General features: G+C 36.9%; 1 protein-coding gene across 1 annotated transcript in view; it reads left to right on the forward strand.

The window, feature by feature from the left end:
- ARF6 (auxin response factor 6) overlaps nucleotides 1–21,792 on the forward strand; it is a 44,430-nt gene that overhangs the window by 13,976 nt on the left and 8,662 nt on the right. Inside the window, exons 7-11 of the mRNA XM_089809204.1 lie at nucleotides 3,803–3,893; nucleotides 4,091–4,255; nucleotides 4,350–4,472; nucleotides 9,923–9,998; nucleotides 21,108–21,255. Of these exons, the coding sequence (XP_089665330.1) occupies nucleotides 3,803–3,893; nucleotides 4,091–4,255; nucleotides 4,350–4,472; nucleotides 9,923–9,998; nucleotides 21,108–21,255 (603 nt within the window). The remainder of the gene's footprint in view (nucleotides 1–3,802; nucleotides 3,894–4,090; nucleotides 4,256–4,349; nucleotides 4,473–9,922; nucleotides 9,999–21,107; nucleotides 21,256–21,792) is intronic.

Below are 21,792 nucleotides of genomic sequence, written 5' to 3' on the forward strand. Positions count from 1 at the left end.
CTATTGAACTTAGCAGAGATGTAATCTTTGAGGAAGATCTTGCATTCAAAAGAGCCATAAGTTCTAATGAACCTTCTCCTTTATTGAGTTCTGAAAGAAATAGTGAATCGATCCTAGAGGGAGAACTTAGAAGAGATCGAAGATGAAATTCAAAATATGAACCTTGAAGAAAATTCAAAGAAAAGATCCCTTTGGGCCATAAAAACAGTTGAAGCAGCTCAAGACTTTGTGCACCTTCAAGAACAGTTAGAGAAAGTAAAAGACCTAAAAGATTCTCTAGTTATATAACAAATATGAGTGATTTATCCAAAACAGAGCCAATCAATCCTTCTGATGCTATTAAACACTCACCCTGGAAAGAAGCTATAACAGAAGAATATCAATCAATTATAAAAAATGATGTTTGGGAAATTGTTCCAAGACCTAAAAGAAAATCTGTTGTTTCTTCCAAGTGGATATTTAAAATAAAGCATGTTGTTGATGGTAGTATTGAGAAATATAAAGCCAGATTTGTAGTTAGAGGATTTTCTCAGAAAGAAGGGATTGATTATGAAGAAACCTTTGCTCCTGTTGCCAGATTTACCTCCATATGAGCAGTCTTAGCAATTGCTGCATCAAAGGGATGGAAGGTACATCAGATGGATGTAAAAACATCATTCCTAAATGGAAAGATTTTAGAAGAAGTCTATCTAGAGCAACCAGAAGGATTTGAAACCCATGATTCTAACACATTTGTTTGCAAGCTCAAGAAAGTTCTCTATGGGCTTAAACAGGCTCCCAGGGCTTGGTATGAAAGGATTGATAAATATCTCACCGGCTTAGGATTCTCCAAGAATGAAGTCGATCCAAATTTATATTATAAAAGAGATAAAGATGATATGGTAATCCTGATATTGTATGTTGATGATTTATTAATCATAGGTGATGATCATCTTATAGATTAGTGCAAGAAAGATCTAACTAGAGAATTCGAGATGAAAGACTTGGGGCTTCTCCATTACTTCCTAGGATTAGAAGTACGACAAAATTTTGACAGTATCATACTTAATCAAGGAAAGTACACATCAGATATCTTGAAGAGATTTGGAATTTGGAATTGCAAGTCTATGTCTTCTCCAATGGAGACTAATTTACATAAATTTAAAGAAGCAGCTGCAGAATCACCTTCCATAGATTCTACTCTCTATAGACAGATGAGTCCCTTATGTACTTAGTAAATACAACACCTAATATTTGCTATGCTGTTAATGCCTTAAGTCAGTTTATGTGTGAACCGAAGGAGATTCACCTAGTTGCTATTAAACACATTATGAGATACTTACAAGGCACTCTTAATTATGGACTCAAATACGAGAAAGTTGCTTTAGATTTGCATGGATTCACCAATTCAGATTGGGGTGGAAGTGTTAAGACAGGAAAAGCACTTTAGGATGCTGTTTAAGTTTAGGATCGGCTATGACATCATGGATATGCAGAAAGCAGTCTTCAATAGCTCAGAGCTCCACAAAAGTTGAATACGTTGTAGCAGCAATGGCCTCTCGTGAAGCAGTCTGGCTGAGGAAGTTACTTGTAGGATTATTTGGGCAAGCCATGAATCCTATGATTATTCTTTGTGATAATCAGAGTTCCATCAAGCTCTCAGTGAATTCAGTTTTCCATGACAGGTCCAAGCATATTGAAATTCCTTGCCATTATGTAAGAGATATGGTAGACATGAATTTTGTAAAATTGGAATACATTTGCATTGCGGTTTAAACAACAGACATACTCGCCAAACCTCTATCTAGAGTGAAGATAGAACACTTCAGGAGGAGACTCGGTATGGTTGAGTTGCAATCCATTTGTAATCTCTTGATTATTAATCAAATAATTTTATTTTGTCAGGTTATTGACTGTTATGGGATCCACCATTTGTATTCATTATTTTAAGAGTGATCTCTGAAAATAATGAACACTCGTATAAAACATTATGAGAGGTGACGATCTCTTAGATAATGTGCTAAACAGTAGAGATCTACAGTAAGATCTAGATGAGTTCAAGATCATTTTGTGATGTTGACATTGCTATGTTCATTAGTCACAAATTGGATAAAGGAAGAATTTTAGTATTCTTCGAGTTTATCCTATATTTTGGTAGATCTTAAAATTCAGGATCGTTTTGTGATATGGAAATACTAGTTTCTATGAAATCATAACTTGGATAAATGAAGAGATTACTCTTTAGATTTATCCTATATAATATCACTAGTGGCAGTGATTTGTCATATCACAGGTTTAAGTAATAGACTTTGTATCATGTGTTCTATGATACCACATAAGAGATAGACAAATATAGAGTATTAATTCTTGCTTACTCATCTGTTTTGATGATTGCTAGGTATAATATCTCTCTGTAGGATTATCAGGTCAAGAGGGAGTGTTAAAATTCTAACCAAGATAATCCTACAGGTCTGCTAGTACAGACCGTACCTTCTCTTATTGATAATATATCTAATGTTTGGCACTTAATACATATACATGCTTCTCCTATAGGTGCCGGTGATTTCTAAGAGATGCCTTTGTTTGGTTGTTTACTAAACTAACACTTAATTACTATTTTGAGTCTCTTAAATTGCTGACTTACTATTTTGGTCTCTTAAATCGCCGACTTAGGGAAATTTATAATTAGTGCCAAGTTAAGGGTTATGTCCATTGAGGGACATACCCTCTAGAAAGGATATATATTCGGTTGTAAATGCAGTTTATGGGACACACAATACACAGCAGTCTGCTCCTATAAGCATCTTACTTCCAGCGAATACTGAGTCTGAGATGTTCTAATTTTCAGATTGATAATAAGAGCATTGGATCTGCATTCAAGATAAGTTATAACTTCATCAAATACTCTGAATATTCATAATATTTAGAAAACTGTTCTCAGTCATTCAAAACTGAACTAAAAGTCTGATCCAAAGAGCAAAGAATTAGCAGAATCTTTACATCTGACAGCTAGATTAACAACTTGGAACTCTACTCAAGGGATTAGGTCGAGTTCTAAAATTGAATGTTACAAATGGTTACAAATTAAGGACAACTGTCCTCAGTATTTTTATCCTCGTGCAAAAATGATCATAGGCATCTAGGTTATTGGTGTTTTTGATGCTCAAGAGTGTCAATATTTTTTTTTCAAAATTTATTGCACGATAACTACACATTTAATTTGGCGTTGGGAAGGTGCATGGAAGTTTAAAAAATCAAACATTCCAATATATCTAATGTTATTTTTCTCAATAACGATATACCAATGGAAATTGCTGCCAGTGTACTATTTGTGTGTAACTTCCCAAATTTTTTTATTTTCTTTTATGTCAGGTCTCCTTTTCTGTTTTGGGGAGTCTTTTCTAGCCAAGTACCCTTATATTGTATCTTGCTGTGCTCTGGAGTCCCATTGACCCACTTCAATCATTGGTGGCCAGCTTTTGTTTTTAATAATTTCTTTTTGGCTCCATGTCTAGTTGCTGGTTCTGTGCTATTTCATTCAATCTGATACACAGAACATGTGAAATAGAAGAAGTGTTATTCTGGTAAAGTAACTATTTTGGTTTTAATGTTCTTTTCAAAGAACATGAATAAATGCATACATGGGCACAGACATACATGTATAACTTTGTATTAAGGCTATTGGCCAAGTGATTCTAATGCTATTATTAATCTCATTGGGATTAAATTTCTTTTAGGTGTGTAACAAGAATGCCATCAAATATATATTTCTTAAGTTGACTGCTTTTATGATAAATTGTTTGACATTATGTTCAATCTACAGGACAACCTAAAAGACATCTTCTAACAACAGGCTGGAGTGTTTTTGTCAGTGCAAAGAGACTTGTTGCTGGAGATTCTGTCCTCTTTATTTGGTAAATTTTCAATTCCACTTTATAATGTCTGATTTAGCTTATGTTTGTTATCCTTTTTTTGAACTGATCGTGCAGTGTAGCTGAATGAATAATATGTTTGTCTTTTCTTTTGTTTTAGCTATCTAATTCTGCTTTTTAAGTGACACTTATAATTGCTTTTAAATTATTGCCTTCTCAAATGTCAAATGACTTACCAGGAATGAGAAAGGACAATTGTTGTTGGGAATCAGGCGGGCAAACAGACCACAGACTGTTATGCCCTCATCAGTGCTTTCAAGTGATAGTATGCATATAGGACTTCTTGCTGCAGCTGCTCATGCTGCTGCTACAAATAGTCGATTCACTATTTTCTATAATCCAAGGTAGCACATTTTCCCAGAGTTTGCAGCTAACCTGCATTATGTATTCTTTTACTTGGTGTTCATTATAATTAATCTCTCTACATTGTGAGTGTAGGGCAAGTCCATCTGAATTTGTTATTCCACTGGCCAAATATGCTAAAGCAGTTTATCATACCCGTGTTTCAATTGGGATGCGCTTTAGGATGTTATTTGAGACAGAAGAGTCAAGTGTTCGCCGGTAAGATTTTGATTTCTTTTTGTAAGACATATAAGTTGATGCATGCAAATTTTTAATGCCGATAGGCATTATCAAATGGCAGATTGGGGACTGGGATGGTGTGAGCGTGTTAATGTTAACTTTTATTCTTCTAGGTTAAATTTGACAACCATCTACATGTCAAAAGTTTAAATCTTATTATAAATAGAATATACTTTTAAAAACAATTTAATAAATACCACATAAAATATCTGTGTAAATAATAATATTTGGAGATATAAATCATCCATTTTTTAAGAAAATAAAGTAAAAAGCTGAAGTTAGTAAAAAACTAAAGATAAAGGAAATATAAATTATTTAAGATGTAGTAAATTAAATTATAATTATTTTGTAGTGTATGTCTATTGGCATTTCTTTAGATAGATTTATTTAAGATATCTATACTAGTACATGTTCAGCTCTAATTGAAGTTGAGGTTAATGATGGAAAGTGCATGTGATAATTTTTTGTATATTAATTTTCCAGCACGGTAGCCATCTTTACTATTCAAGTTCAATAGCAAAAGTTATTTCGTGAGCTAATCTATGCAGGACAAAATCAAGAAATAGATTATGAATTTAAACACTTTGTGTATGGATGGAAAAGTGTCCACATCTTCTTGGCTCTAATTTACTTAAACCAATTTTGTTCTGGGGAGGGAACTATTATGGCCAAGTCTTTTCCATACGGTTGGAAATTTGAAGATACATTGTGAAATTTTACTCTCAAGTAAACTGGGCCAATTTGCTGTAGTATCCAGTTGATTAGAATTCCTATGCATATGTTTAAGAATCTCTTTTAATGCCCTTAGGGCACTGCTCTTTTGAGCAACTTGTGGGATGCTTCCATTGATTTTCGTCAAGATGGAGTGTGTGCTGGTCTGTTCACTAAATTCTTGTTTTCTTTTTGATTTGAGTGGTATCTAGTGTGGCAGCTGGTAGGTTCAAACTGTTGGGCAATTTAGGAATTCTTCTGGTTAGAAGAAGATTGTAGTAGAAGAGTGTCATTATCCCTCTGACTTTCTGACACTTCAATGCCAGTTATCATCATGACAGGGTTGTCATTTGAAGGTTGGGGATATCATTGCTGGGATTAAATTTTTTGAAGGGGTGCATTGTGATGCTTCAAAGAGGTTCTGACTAGTGAGCACTTGGGGAAGTTTGGCAATAACTTTCCCTAAACTAATGATGTGAAAAGGAAATACCAATACCTAAATAAATGCTTTAATCAGAGGAGAGAGTTATATGAGTGCTGCAAAAAATAAATATAAATTTTATTTGTGGGTTGGTTTGAATGCACATTATTTCTCAAGGAAGACCACCTGGAGTCAGAAATATTTGGATCCTTATAAACTTGTGATGGGTTGAGCCGCTATAGGAGTTTATGATGTTCTATTCAAAGTATGAGGATATTGAAATTTGAACCCTCTGTTGTTTCCTTTCATGGCAGTCACTCTCACTTGGGTATTAGGTCTCTCCAAGTAATCACAATTGTAATAGTTAAGGTCTCCTTTAGTATACCTGTCAATCAGCCTTTCTTTAGCCATGCGCTACAATCACCGTTGAAGTCCCAAGCTTGAGTACATCCATGTGAAAATGCCCTATTATGTCACATGGAGCAAAGGTTTTTCAGAGATAGCTGGCTAAGCCATGACATCATATATCAGTATAACTTTAAACAGTCTTTGAGTCAGAGTTAGTACTGTTGGTGACACGGCTTAGATAATAGGCATGAGAAGAAGTGGTGCACTGATAGTGCTTGCATAGGTAGGGTATACAGGATTTATGTCATGATTTTTCTCTACTCTATTAGCATCCTTGTAGTTTTGTTATGCTGATCTTTAACGACTACTATATGTTGCATTGATGTTTAGTTTTTAAAATAAATCATCTTCCCTTGGTAATCCACATTGGCATAACATTTCTGAGAAATGATAGCACATTTTATTAGATCTGGAAGGTGGAAAAAATATGCTTTTATTAAAGGTGTGTGTGCGTGTGTGTGTGTGTAAAAGCAAACCAGTTGGTGGTGTGTGGGGACTTCAATTGGAGTGAAGGAGTGTATTTTTTTTGTCAATAAGGTTGTCTAAAGAAGGACCCATGTTCACCATGAATGTGTTCCTGGTGTTTGAAGGGACCTTTGTAAGGTGTTAGCACTTAAGGAGTGATGTCTTTGGTATAGAGTTAGACATTAAATGATTTCAAGTGAAGAAATGCAAGGGATTGGGTTGCAGCCAGGGATAAGGAGATATGAGACAGTGCACCATTATGTCTTTTTGGATTGGATATTAAGGTGTGGAATGATCTTGTAGGTGAAATGCTTTATGGCATTTTTCTCAAGTGGTTAGGGCATTTATTCAGGCTTGGGTTGTGGTGATTGCAATTGTGGCAAGGGGATATATTTTTAAGTAGTGAGGTTTTCTAAAGAAAATTTCATGTTTTCCATGAATTTGTTCTTGGTGTTGAATGGGACAGTTGGAAGGTATTAGCATTTAGGGGGAAAAGTCAATGGAATATAGTTATTTAAAAAAAATATTGTGTGTGTAGAAACACAAGGGCCTGGGCTGCGACTAGGGATAATAGAAAGGATTCAGTGTGACGTAATGTCTTATGGATTGGTTTTTAATATGTGAAAGGTTCTCATACGATAAGTAGGAGATGATTTCCACAGCTAGTCAAATTGTGATGTGAATATCAGGATTTAACTGTGTGATTTTTGAGTCAAACTCGATGACCCATGTTTCATGAGTACTCATACTTCAAATACTTGGTACACATCTTGAATGGGCTTTACCTTTCCAATCATTGACCATATTTAATAAATTTATCTCACAGAGATTTTGTTGAAGTGAGTTGCCAGTTCATAATTTTGACATTCTTGTAGTCGAAAGATCTTGCATTTTTTCTTAACCATGTTTGCAGATTGAGGTGCATAACTTTGTCATTGCATTGGACACAAATCAAGTTTTGCTTAGGCCCTAAAGTGACAAATGGTGAAATCAAGAATAAGACTTCTAGTGGATTGCATACTGGTCTTGCGATGTTTGAATGGGTAGCTTATGCCCTTACAAGATATGGTGGTCTTGTTGCATTAACTATTATTCGTTATAGGATTTAATGGTAGATTAGAATTTGCCATTGGCCAAATTCCTTCAACCTTCAATTACTTCTCTTTCAAACTACTCAAAATCTCACAAGGGACAACCTATTTCAAGTTTGATGTAGGTCGATCACATTTGTTGCTAGCAAGGAGAAATACAAGTGAAGGGGACAAGCATGCCATAGGTCAATCGCCAAATGACTTCCATTGGTAATGTACTTATCAATTAGGTGGTGAAGGGTTGTCCTCTAGCCCTCCCTGATGAATAAAGTGAAGGTTAAATGGGAGGATGATACCACCCAGAAGGGGTAGTTAATGCACCAATGGCAACTAAGATTTAGATCAACATGACATGGTCCAATTCTTGGTCAAATTGATATTGACAAATAAAGTGATCAGTGATTCATTTATCTTGCTTAGACAATTAAATTATATTCAGAATTTCATACATAGATATACTTAAGATTTTATGGGCATATTTTAAGCTTTGAGAGAGGACAATGAATTATTCCTAATGGTAGGATCACATTGATTTTGAAAATAAGACTTAAAATCTAAGTTTTAATATTAAATCATAAGGTCACTTTACTAAGTATCACATGTGCAAACTTGAAAAGAGTTGACTGCAACTAATTTCAGGGAATAGATATGCTTATTTGAATGTGGGACAAAAGTTCTTAATGGATGTCTTGATATTTTGTAATGATGCTTGCTAGGGTGCACTGCTGCTATAGTAATTACTAATACTATGTTTTTTAGAGCACACGTCTGCAAGCAGACTTTTACCAAAGAGTGTCTGAGTAATCTGCACAGAAGATTTTGTTGAATGTTTTCTTGATATTGGATGAGGTAGCTTACTCAGTTTGTTTGACAAAAACTTATACATCTGACATGGCTTTTTGTGGGTGGGCATTCTATGGACCTTACTATGTATGAAGTTCTTTAATTGGTGTGGTTATCCTTCATTTTGTTACATTGATCTTCTGTTAATATAATTGTATTGATATACATACAGCATTACAATGTAAAATTGGACTTGCGCTGTAAATGTTTTCTAAATTCTAATGACCATATAGTACCAGATGTTTGTAATCTTGTTCCAGATTTCTGAGGCTAAAGAGCACTCTTTACTCCCCTTTACTTCAGATAGGAGTCGGGGCTCTATCTATTTTAGCTAAGTGGGCCCAATTGATTGGTAGACCACTCAACACGACAAGACCGTGAGCTCTTTAGGCCACTTGGCACTGCAAGCCTTGGGCTTTCTGTTATCCTATACTGTCATCTTCTATCAACTTAGGGGTCCTTACTTCTGTGACCTGTCTTGGTAGTGGGGCCCACCATAGAATAATATATGGCTGAGACAAACTCTAGTTTGGCTGGTGTTGCACAATGCTCAGCATCAGGCATGATTCACACATATCTAACCTTTTGAGGCTAAAGAGCCAATATAGTGATTAGTAGTTGCTTGTAGGTTGTTGCCAGATTAAATGCATGTTAGAGTTTAATGCTGCTTGCTAAGGATCAAGTGCATTTCCAATTCTAATGAGGATAAACGGGAGACTTATCATAGTCGCTTTTTACTTATTGCTGCTTATCAGTAGTCCTTTCCATTTCTTTCTGGCATGTTAATACATGGGCTTTGAGTGTTCTCACATCCTTCACCATGCTATTTGGTGGAAAAGAAAGAGGATAGTATCTCCATGAATTAAGATGGTGTGAGATGCTGTTGAGTAATGGCTTCATTCTTGAAGTTCATGCTACTCTCTTTGTCATGTGCACGTTTAGGTTAATTTTGAGACATTTTCTTTTCACTGTTGTTTTATTGTACTCATGTTGTCACAAACTGCATAATTTTGTTTTTTTGTATAATTTGGATGTTAATATTCTAAATGGGAATGCCATTGGCACTTTGAACATGCTGTCACATATTCTGCATCACTGAAGAATTTGAAGATTTGATTAGCCTGTCTGATACTGTCCTGTCAAGCTTTCCTGTCTGAAAAGTCACTCTGTAATGCGTATTTCATCTTATGTACTATGTGCATGAATAGGTAATGTTTGATTTCCTTCTTGGTTTCTAATATACCTGCTTTTTTTCCCTTAAGTTATAAATTATAATGAAACACCTTTGTGTAATTTATAGTTCATCTACTGCTATATGTGTGATCTGGTAATGTTTAATACCCTTCTTGGTTTCTTAGATACATGCTTTGTTTTTTCTTATTTTATTGGTACTTGTCCATTTGATTTTAGTAATTGTATTTCTATAGGACTGGTATCTTTTCTGAAGGACATGATTTTTTGATTTGGAACTGATAATATGTTTAATGTAGATACATGGGCACTATAACTGGCATGGGTGACCTGGATCCTGTTCGTTGGCCGCATTCACAGTGGCGTTCTGTAAAGGTATTAAATAGTGAGAATAACTAATGGAGTGCAAAAATGAATATATAAACAAATTTTAGTATGTTATCCCTTTGTTTGCAATCAGGCACACATAAGGAAACCTTTTAATCTCATAAATGACTGCTGTTTTTCAGATAGAGGTTGTTTGGCTGATGTAAAGGGTGATGGGTGCAATCAATATAATTTAAAAGTCATCTTTTTGCATTTTGAAGCTATTTAATGATTCTATTGTTGGTTCCTATTTCAGGTGTAGGTTTTGTAAATGTCCTATTGTTCTGAAACTTGGATTTCTGGATATAGATTCCTGATTTTTAATAAATAGATCAGGTGCTTTCTTTCTTATGAGATTTCTCTAGATTTTGATAGTAATATCAAATTTGACCTCACCATCATTATCTTTTCAAACTTAAGGTACTATTTTGGGAGGAATATACTACTTGATGTATAGACTTAAGGGTTGCAGACTGAGCCCACTTCTTGCACAGCTTAGGGTGCGAGCTTGTAATACCAGTCAAACTGACTTTTTCTTGCTGTATAGCTTTAATTTCCTCAACAGTATATTGTCTTATCTCACTTGTGTCTATCACTTCATATGCATCTACAATATCAAGGCAAAATATTAATCGGTTTTGTGCCACAGATGAAAGTTTGAAATCTTGAGAAGGCCTACAAGAGATTACAACTACTTTCTTTTCTCCCTTGCATGAAAAAATGCACAATAGTCATTTGTGAATATAATATTATCAGAAATAGAAGACTTGAGAGGCCTTTTTAACTTGATTTCTCCATTACTAGCTCCACAAACGTTAGTCAAAATGGAACATTAACTAATTTATTTCGCTGAAGTCAACTCTGACCACTGCTAAGCTGTTTTAAAGTGTATTAATGATACTTCCATTTATATTTGATTCTAGCTTGGTTTTGTGAATAATAAAATGGTCCAGTGTTTGCTTCTGAATTGACTTCTTAAGCAATCAGTTTACTGATATTCAAACCTTTTGTTCTCTTTTGTTCCATTTGGATTTGCTTAGAAATTAGAATTTATGCATGTCATTTGTAGAGGTCTAAAGACTGAAACATAGTTTTTACAGGCATACTGCATGGTTTCTCTGTCTGGGTTTTACTCAGGTTTCTTCTAAGAGCATGCTGCTTTGCTTGTGGTGAGCTTAATTTTGTTTTGTTTTGTTGTGATCATTTGAATAGTTCTCTAACTTGATATTTGAAACCCTTTTTATCCCTTCTTGAAGTTTTCTTTTATGGGTGATTATGGGCAATCTCTCAGGGTATTCAAGGAAAATTGTATAGGTAATTAGTTTGGTGAATCTGCTTGAACTGATTAGATTAGAGTGTATTACTTCTCAAGAGGGGTTGGAGTGACTCAATTAACTCTTGGTGCTCATAAATACTGATGAATAATGTTGTCAACTCTTTAGAAACAGATCAATTTCTAAACTTGTGATATAGAACTTGTTTCCACATGGATGCTATGAATGATAGCTCTTCAGTTGGCCTCAGTCCAAATGCTAAATTTTCTATGAAAGCCAAGGTTGCATGGGTACTCGTACCCACACCTTTGGTACTCGTACCCACGTACCCAAGTACCGGGTACACGTATCCCACGTACCGGATACTCGGTGGAGAGCATCATAGCTAAGGACCTTGATTAAGATTCTGATTTTTTTTTTTGGTTTTTTGTTTTTGTATTAGCTGCTTGTTTATCAAACTTAATTCAATACCAAATCAGTTTGAAACTTTGATACTCATTAACTATAAACTTTATCACTGTTCAAGTCAAAAGTTTATCATTTGCAATATGTGATTGTCATATGGTTTAGGATCTTCTTGTTCATGTTTAAAGTCTGCCTTCTTTGTTATGCATCTAAGCATTTATCATGTATTATTATTTCAAACATATAGCAAATCTGAAACTGAAAACAGTACATTACATTTGCAAACTTTATCACTGTTCTTGTTTTGAAAAACCATTGTCATGACTCATAAAATCAGATTTTTTATAAATATAAAAGTTTAATTTTTAAATAAGTTTGAAATACCCAAGTACCTCCGTCCCGTATTATGAAAAATACTTTAAACATTCAGCAATAGCATATATATACATTTGACTTATGGCTCATATTTTCAAATTTCTTGTTTTGAATGCTTAATGTCATGACTCATGACAGATATTTTGATTTTTATATTTTCTATAAAATATTAATTATATAGAAAAAATTAGGCATGCACACGTACCCCCGTCCCCTATTTTGAAAAATATGCGTACCCGTACCCGCTCCTGTACCCGTTCCCGTTCCCGTACCCACGTACCCATGCAACCTTGATGAAAGCATGAGTTTCTGCAGTATTAAGGTACTTGTTATGCTTCGATTTGCAGGACATGAGAAAGTACATCATGTGTGGACCTCAGTAAGTGTACTTGTCTAGTTCTTTTAGGCTTTTAGCTTTTATACACCACATATCATCACTTTATGAAAGTTCATCGCAGCTTTTTTCAGATATCTCTATAGGAAGCATCTCAGTTTCCAAGGAATGCTTACAATAGATGTGTTGGGATGAAAAAAAACTTTAATCTGAAATCTTGTAATGTTTGAAGATGTCTGTGGATGAGTCTTTGGGATAGCTATGCATTTTTTGGTATAGGAGGTGAGGAACAAGGGTTAGGATACATGTATCTTCGTAACTATGGCTTTTTAAAGAGTAGTCAGGCTTCCTTTTCTTATTGAAGAATTCTCAACGAGTTCTTTGTTATCATATTTGCAATACAAGCTTGGCTGTGTTTGTTTAAAGTTACCCTTTGGGTTTATGTAATGTCCCCACTTTAGCAGTTGTCTAGTTGTGCAATCGTTGGCCTTTTATTTTATTTTATTTTATTTTATTTATCCCACATTGCTTGTGTAAAGTGGTCGACCCTATGAAGTAAGAATAAAAGGAGAGCTTGTAGCTATTGTTAGGCACGGTGGAATATGAGAAGAACATGGATGTGAGTTACAGATCTGTTCTTGGCATTAGAGGACGTCTATCCTCTTTTATGACATTCTAGACGTCATTCCCTTGGGGTTTGGCCTTTGGAATTCATTGCTATCAACTTTATTAAACAAGCAGCTTGGGTAGCATTTCCAGCTACAGGCAGATTGGGTGTAATTAGTGAGTTGAAGAGTTTGTTATGTATTTGATTTTATGATGCTGGAGTAATCATTGAGTCTGCTATGTATTTAATTTTATTAGTTTAAAAATTAATAATATTTCAACAGTAGTTCAATATTCAGTTTGTATAAATTCCTTCTTGTTCATGTTATGTGGTTTCAAAATCTATGCAGAAAACATTAAAATCTTTATCACTAGTTGGTTTAGTTCTTGGGCATTTCCAAGCATCCATTACAGTGGTATCAGAGCTATAAGTCGTGCCATCCTATGGAGGTCTTATAGGGAATTTGGGACAGCTGGATGGAGGGAAAAGTGTTTGACAAAATGTCAAAACACTAGAAGCAAAAATTAAAAAAGGTGCTAAGCAGTTATGTTTGAGAATGTGACAAGGGCTTTATAATTTCTGCAATATCAGAGCAAGACAAAGTAGGAGTTCAATCTTGCAAAGCGAGCATGCTAGTGCATCCGTGCAGAGGGACATACGATCCAATCGTACAAACATAGAGGAGATATTCTTTGAACAAGACAACAGTATGGGTGACCGAGATGATAGGAATACAGGATTAGGTGGAGGCAGGAATATCGGTCCAAATCAGGAGGATGCAATGTTCAGATGGTTACTGGGTACATTAAAGGAGGGGCAGCATATGCAACAGCAGCAGAATAGGCGAATGGATATGATGTTGTAGCTTATGACTAGACCGATGGGCATCAATATTAATCCTGGTGATATCAACAATGGAAACAATAACAATGGGGGAAACGATAACAATAGGGGCAATGATAATAATGAAGGCTGAGGTAACAACGGTCCTGAGAATAACATTAATGGTAATAATGGACATGGCAACAATGGGAATGAGGTTGATAACGTTAGACATGTTGCACACCCAACTCGAACAGTGAGCTCGAGACCTCTTCTACCCACCTTCCCATCTGGAGATCCAGTTCGACCAGTTAATGAACCTCAGATCACCGAGTTAGAAAATCAGTTCAGGAGGGACTAGGAGGCTAGTGGATTGGAGTTTTAGGGGGATATTTCCCTTAGAGATTATATGGACTTGAGGATGAGACACATGCGCAGATCAGGAGGGAGAAATCAAAACTTTGAGCTGAGAAAGAAAGTTTCCCAACGTTAGACATGTTGCACACCCAACTCGAACAGTGAGCTCGAGACCTCTTCTACCCACCGTCCCATCTGGAGATCCAGTTCGACCAGTTAATGAACCCCAGATCACCGAGTTAGAAAATCAGTTTAGGAGGGACTAGGAGGCTAGTGGATTGGAGTTTTAGGGGGATATTTCCCTTAGAGATTATATGGACTTGAGGATGAGACACATGCGCAGATCAGGAGGGAGAAATCAAAACTTTGAGCTGAGAAAGAAAGTTTCCCAACTTTCTTTACCTTATTATGATGCTTTAGGGAAGATGACTGCACGAGCTTGGGTGCAGAAGGTATATACATACTTGCAGTTGAATCCTATGCTCGAGGAGGAGGCTATAAAGTGTGCGGCTATTCACTTGGATGAACTGACGCATGAGTGGTGGCACCATGGCATGGTAACATTGGGGCATAATCAGATCACATCTTACGAGGAGTTCACTAAGAAGCTCATCGAGAGATTTGGTACTAGGGATCCCGAGTTACAGTTTAAGGAGTTGGCACAACTCAAGCAGCGAGGATCAGTTGAGACGTATATCAATGAATTTCAAAGGTTAGCTATGTTGGTCACAGATATTTCAAAGAGGAGGTTAGTAGTGTCGTTTATGGATGGACTCTCAGATCCCTTGCGAGGTTGAGTCAAGGGGCATGACCCAGCTACGTTACAGGAGGCCACTAAAAAGGCTCGTGACTTAGCACCTTCTTCTTTTAGGAGCAGATTTCAACACATGGATTCATATATGGAAAAGGACAAGGAGAAGGACAAAAGATCTTTTCACAAGGATGCTCAGCCAAAAAGGGATAAGTTGGATAATGACACCCTGAATTAGTTGAGAAAGAAGAAGCTATGTTTTCATTGCAGAGAGCTTTGGGATTTATCTCATAAGTGTCCTCTCAAGGCTAAGGCAAATCAAATGGAATATTTCTCAGGAGAGGAGTCACAATCAAGGAGAGAGGATCAACACTCTGATTAGATGAAGATAGCACTACAGAGGAGAGCAACATTCCTGAGGATGAGAAGTCATTGGCACGACTAACAGGGGCTCATAAGGCAATCGCATTTAAGGTCAGAGGTACTATCCCAGGGTAGAAAGTGATCTCGCTTATTGACACTAGGGCTACACATAATTTAATAGATGCACCATTGGTAGCCAAGAGAGGTTTATAGACCGAGGAGTATGCTGGGTTTATTGTCATGGTAGCTAATGGGGACAAATTATTATGCACTCAGAAGATATCTAATCTTCACATTAGGTTTGGAGATGGCTATGAGTTGAAGGATGAGTTCTATGTAGTAGACATTGGAGACTATGATGTCATCCTCGGCATGACATGGATGGCCTCGCTAGTCGAGTTCACACTCAATCAAGCAAAATTGGAGATGAGGTTTTAGCATGAGGGGAGAATTGTTGTACTTAGAGGACTTTCAAATGGGAGTTGTAGAGTAGTCTCCCTGAGGAGAATGCAGAGACTTTTTCGGCATAATGACATAGAGTGGGCAGCAGAATGTTTTACTATGCCAGCTTCACGGGAACCATAGGTGAAGAGTCATCCACCAGATATCTAGGAGATACTTGACAGGCACACTAAGGTATTTGGCGAGATTCCGCATGGGGTTCCTCTTGATCGGGGGATAGAGCATGTTATTGAGCTCGAGGAGGGAGCCAAACCAATTATGATTACTCTCTATCGTCATCTTAAGAAACACAAGGATGAGATAGAGAAGGCAATCAAGGACTTGTTGGAGATGAGGCATATCAAGCCTAGTAAGAGCCCCTTTGTTTGAGCAGTAGTATTGGTAAAGAAGAAGGATGTGATGATGCGCATGTGCATTGATTACAGGGCATTAAATAAGAAGACCATAAAGAATAGATATCCCATCTCGCGGATAGATGAGTTGATTGATGAGCTGCATGGTGCATGCTTTTTTACAAAGATTGATTTATAGTTAGGGTATCATCAGATCAGGATGAGGGTGGAGGACATTGAGAAGACAACATTTTAGTGTTACTATGGCCACTTCGAGTTTTTGGTTATGCCATTTGGGCTAACCAATGCGTCTGCTACGTTTCAGAGTTGCATGAATCAGGTATTTAGAGGACAACTTAGGAGATTTGTCCTTTTTTTTTTTGATGACATTTTGGTCTTTAGTAAGACTCGGGAGGAGCATTTACAACATCTTGAGATGGTGTTATCCATTTTGGAGAGAGAGTCACTATATGCCAAGGAATATATGTGCGAGTTTGGGTCGATTGAGTTACTATACCTTAGGCATATCATTAGCGCAAATGGAGTTAGAGTAGATCTCGAAAGAATAGAACTATTGTTGATTGGCTTACTCCTACAGACCTTACACAACTTAAGGGGTTCTTTGGTCTTTGCGGTTTTTATAGGAGATTTGTTAAGGGATTTTCATAGATCGCTGCACCCTTGACAGACCTTACCAGGAAAGGAGCCTTTGTATGGACAGAGGAAGCTTAGAGATGCTTCGATCATTTCAAGAAGGTGATGTCATCATGTCCAGTATTAGGTCTACCAGACTTCACGAAGCCATTTGAGCTTCATTTTGATGAGTCAGGTGATGGGATTGGAGCAGTCTTGATGCTTTGTATGGACAGGGAAAGCTTAGAGATGCTTCGATCATTTGAAGAAGGTGATGTCATCATGTCCAGTATTAGGTCTACCAGACTTCACGAAGCCATTTGAGCTTCATTTTGATGAGTCAGGTGATGGGATTGGGGCAGTCTTGATGCAGGAGAAGCATCCCATTGCTTTTGAGAGTAGGAAGCTCCGTGGAGTGGAGAGGAGCTATTCCATCTATGATCAGGAGATGTTGGCTAGTATGCATGCATTGGCCAAGTTTCAGTCGTACCTAGTTGGGGGGAAGTTTGTTATCAAGATTGATCACAACAACATCAAATACTTCATGAGTTAGCGAGATTTGAATGATAGACAACAGAAGTGGATTACGAAGTTGCAGGCTTATGACTTTGACATTGAGTTTGTCAAAGAGAAGAAAAATGTGGTGGCAGATGCTTTATCTTGGCGACCTCATATTTGTGCCCTTGGTGAGATTATAGGAGATTGGAGAAATAAGATTACAACAGAGTATGCGAGGGACACTTGGGCTTTTGGATTGTAGGCACCATACAGGCTGATCGTTATGTGGTGATGGACAGATTGATCAAGTTCTAGGGTAGGATATATTTGATTCCTTCATCATAGTTTAGGGAGGTAATAATGAAGACATTTCATGATGCACATACAGCTGGACATCCAGGGGTCTTTAAGACCTATAGGCATATCCGTGAGCGGTTTACATGGAAAGGGCTCAAGGATGATGTTCAAAAGCATGTCAGGGAGTGTGTAGTTTGTCAACAGAATAAGGGAGAGCACACATATCCAGCAAGGTTGTTACAGCCTTTGCCCATTCCGGATAGGAAATGGGAATGTATTTCTATGAACTTCATCAGCGGGTTACACGAGTACAGGGGAGAGATTGCATCTATGTGGTAATTGATCGATTGACGAAGTTTGCTCACTTCTTTGCTATTCCATCCACTTACACAACATCACAGGTGGCCGATCTTTTCTTCAAAGAGATATTCAGGTTACATGGGCTACCTAGTTTCATTGTTAGTGACTGGGATAGTAAATTTATGAGTGCTTTTTTGCAGGAATTGTTTGGATTGTGCGATACAAATCTTACACCTAGCACTAGTTATCATCCGTAGACAGATGGGCAGACAAAGATTGTGAATAAATGGGTTGAAGGATATTTGAGGAACTATGTGATTGCAGTCATTGCACAACAGAGGGCTTGGGTCAAATGGCTACATATGGGAGATTACTGTTATAACACCACTTATCATATGTCCATCAAGATGACTCCATTCATGGTACTGTAAGGTTATGAAGCACCTAGTTTAATGGATCTGGTTTTGGGGGATAGTAGAGTGCCCAAAGCAAAAAACTTCTTGTAGGATAGTCAGGATATTTTGAGGGTGCTCAAGGAGAATATACAACAAAACCAAAATCAGCAAAAATTGTATGCTGACCAACATCGGATAGAGTGTAGCTTTGAGGTTGGGGATATGGTTTACTTGAGGCTACAACCATACAGATGGTCATCACTCAAGAAGAGCGGAGTAGAGAAGTTAAAGCCTAGGTTTTATGGGGCCCTACAGAGTGATTCGTAGGGTGGGCGAGGTTGCCTACGAGATTGAGCTTCCAGAGGGCAATCCGGTGCATAATGTGTTTCATGTGTCGAGGCTTATGAAAGGCATCGGTCAGAGAGTTGTGTCTTTTGCAAATTTGCCACCATTAGATGAGGAGGGGAAGCTCATATTGATTCCTAAGGCTATTCTGGATACTAGGGAGAGGACTTTGTGGAACAGGGTGATTAAAGAATATTTAGTCAGATGGAGAGATCCGCTAGAGGAAGATGCTACTTGGGAGAGTGAGCAGGTGTTACAACAAACATGACTGAGATTGCTTGAGGAAAAGCAATTTCAAGGGGGGTGGACTGTAATGTCCTCACTTTAGCAGTGTCCAATTGTGCAACTGTTAGCCTTTTCTTTGATTTTATTTAATTTTATTTATCCCACATTACTTGTGTAAAGTGGTCGACCCTATGAAGTAGGAATAAAAGGAGAGCTTGTAGCTATTGTTAGGCACGGTAGAATATGAGAAGAACATGGATGTGTGAGTTACAGATCTGTTCTTGGCATTAGAGGACGTCTATCCTCTCTTGTGACATTCTAAACATCATTCCCTTGGGATTTGGTCTTTGGAATTCATTGCTATCAACTTTATTAACAAACAGCTTGGGCGCATTTCCAGCTACAGGCAGATTGGGTGTAATTAGTGAGTTGAAGAGTTTGTTATGTATTTGATTTTATGATGCTGGAGTAATTAGTCACATATTGGTCATATATTGATTTTGTGAGTTGAAGAGTTTGTTATGTATTTGATTTGTCTGGAATATATTGGTCACTATTAATTTCAGCTTCATATAATCTGTTTTTGATTTTTGCTTGAGAGGTGCAGCATGAATACGATCGCTTGTTTCCATATACTTGCTGTGGTCTTAAAGTTGATTCTAATGTGACTCTGTGACTGGTTTTTTCCAGAATTATACTCTTACTGACACAATGCCTCTGCGTTATATGCTTTGATTATCCTGATGCAAGTTTTGATTTAATTTTAAATGTTGTGCTTTAATCATATTGAATGTTTATCCAGTGCCTTGGAGTTTGGGTCAGACAAACTTATAACAAGTATAATTAACTGTAAAAGGAATCAGTCTGATGGTGCGTAATGTTCTGTAATTGCAAAGAGACATGATGCCGGAGTGGCTTTTGTACATCCATTATACTTTTAGCACATAAAAGATCATTTGCAACATATTAGGATGCTGTGATCAGTCTTCGTGTTTTGGTTGCTGGGCTGTGGATGCTCCCGGAAGCCCTGTGGAAGTTGGCAGAAAGCCAGCCATAGGCTTCCGGATGCATTTGGAAGCCAGCTTCCACAGGGTTTCCAGACGCATGTGGAACCCGTCCGCATCAGAATCGGCACCCACAGGTTTCCAAGAAGAATTGGTAACTTAGATAATAACAAATCAATTATTGGAAAGTTCTTTTGACACTACCAAAGTGGGACACAGACTGAAATGTTTTAGATGAGAATTTGAGGCCCTAATTCAGATGTCTGTCATTTAAGACTGAAAGAAAGTGCATGAAAAATTGCCGCTGTGCATCATTTTCCTTTTAACAATGCCTTAGCTTCCCGCCTCTGCACGTTTTTACCTCCCTCATGTTGTTGCCCTTGGTATCAGTTCATAAAATTGCTATCACTCTGAAATAGTTGTAAATACTTTTTTTCTCTTTGGATTTGCTGTAGTGGGTGACAAAGTGAACTACTTCACAAGAGAAGTTGAGGACCTAATTCAGATGTCTGTCATTGAAGATGTGACAGATAAACTGCTCCCGCACAGCATTATCCTTTGACAATGCCTCAGCTACCTGCCTCTGCATGTATTCACCCCCCTCATGTTTCCCTGGGTATAAATACTGTTTTTCAGTCTAAAAAGATAAAAAAGGCTGTTTTATCTTGCTGAATTTGCCAAGGTTTGCCCAGGTTTTGGTTGGGTTTGTCTTGGACACACCCACATTGTTTTTGCTCCCCTATTGAAGTTCCTGGATGTACTGAGCTGGGTGTGAAACAGACCCAGATTCAGGCTTATGTTAGGATTTGACAATGGCTATATAAGTATATACCTTTACAAGCAAAACTGATTTTTCTGTCATGTAATATGCTGGATTGTTTTATAGTAAGAGATTTTGTGTGGAACTGATTGCTTTATTCAAGTGTTTTGATATGCCATGGATTTATTTTTATTTTGGATCCTATTAGAGGGTCTCTTTTTTTTCATGATTTCTATTTTTAATTTTATGGTCATTGTGTCTGTTGTAACTTTTAAGCCTCAACATTGATGATCTGGAAAGAGTGGTAATGAATAGAAAGATTTTTGGTGGAACTGATTGCCTTATTAAATTGTCTTGATATACCATGGATTTATGTTGACTTTGCATCTTATATTATTTTTGTAGTTTCTTTTTTAAATTTTAGTGTGATTGTGTCTCTTGTAACATGCAAGCTAGAACATTGATGATCTTGAGAAAGTGTTTTCAAATAGAAAAATTGATATAATTCCCTAGGACTTATCAACAGATTTAGAAACATTTTGCATCATAAATAACACTAAAAAATATATTTAAATGTAGGTTGGTTGGGATGAGTCAACAGCAGGTGAAAGGCAACCACGCGTATCTCTGTGGGAGATTGAACCTCTAGCAACCTTTCCAATGTATCCATCGCCGTACCCTCTAAGATTAAAACGTCCTTGGCCCCAGGGAATCACTTCACTTCATGGTAAATTCTCAAATCTAAATTCCTTTTTTGTTTGGCTTTGAATTAAATACAGATTTGGTAAGCTTTTACATGGTATAATTTCATTTTTTTTAATATGCGAGTGTTGCAGTGTGCTACACAGAATCCACTTCAAAATGTTGGTAGTATCTTGATTTTAAATTTCTTCTAAGGTTTTTGTAGTGTTTAGTGCTTATCTAGAGTTGAGGTTGAGTAGATAGAAATTGTCTTGGACATCATCTTTTCCAGTTCATGAATTTAGCATTGGTTACTAATACTTACGATACAGTGTAAATGTTCCACTTGCAAGAAATGAATTATAATAACACCCATTGATGATCAATCTAGGTCAATGGGACTCTAATTGCACGACACGTCATAATAGTGAATCGAGAGTTTCAGGAAAAAAACAAGAGGGGGAAAAAATAAGGGGTGTTTAAATACAATTGCACTTATCTTTTGATGTTTCCTTTCATTCTCAAGCTGTCCCCTTGATATGGTTGATATGGAAATATGTTCCATGCATGTGACCAATCAAGT

The sequence above is a fragment of the Cupressus sempervirens genome, chromosome 11 (genome assembly GCF_028749045.1).
Source record: "Cupressus sempervirens isolate cs-2001-9-10 chromosome 11, ASM2874904v1, whole genome shotgun sequence".
NCBI lineage: Eukaryota > Viridiplantae > Streptophyta > Pinopsida > Cupressales > Cupressaceae > Cupressus > Cupressus sempervirens.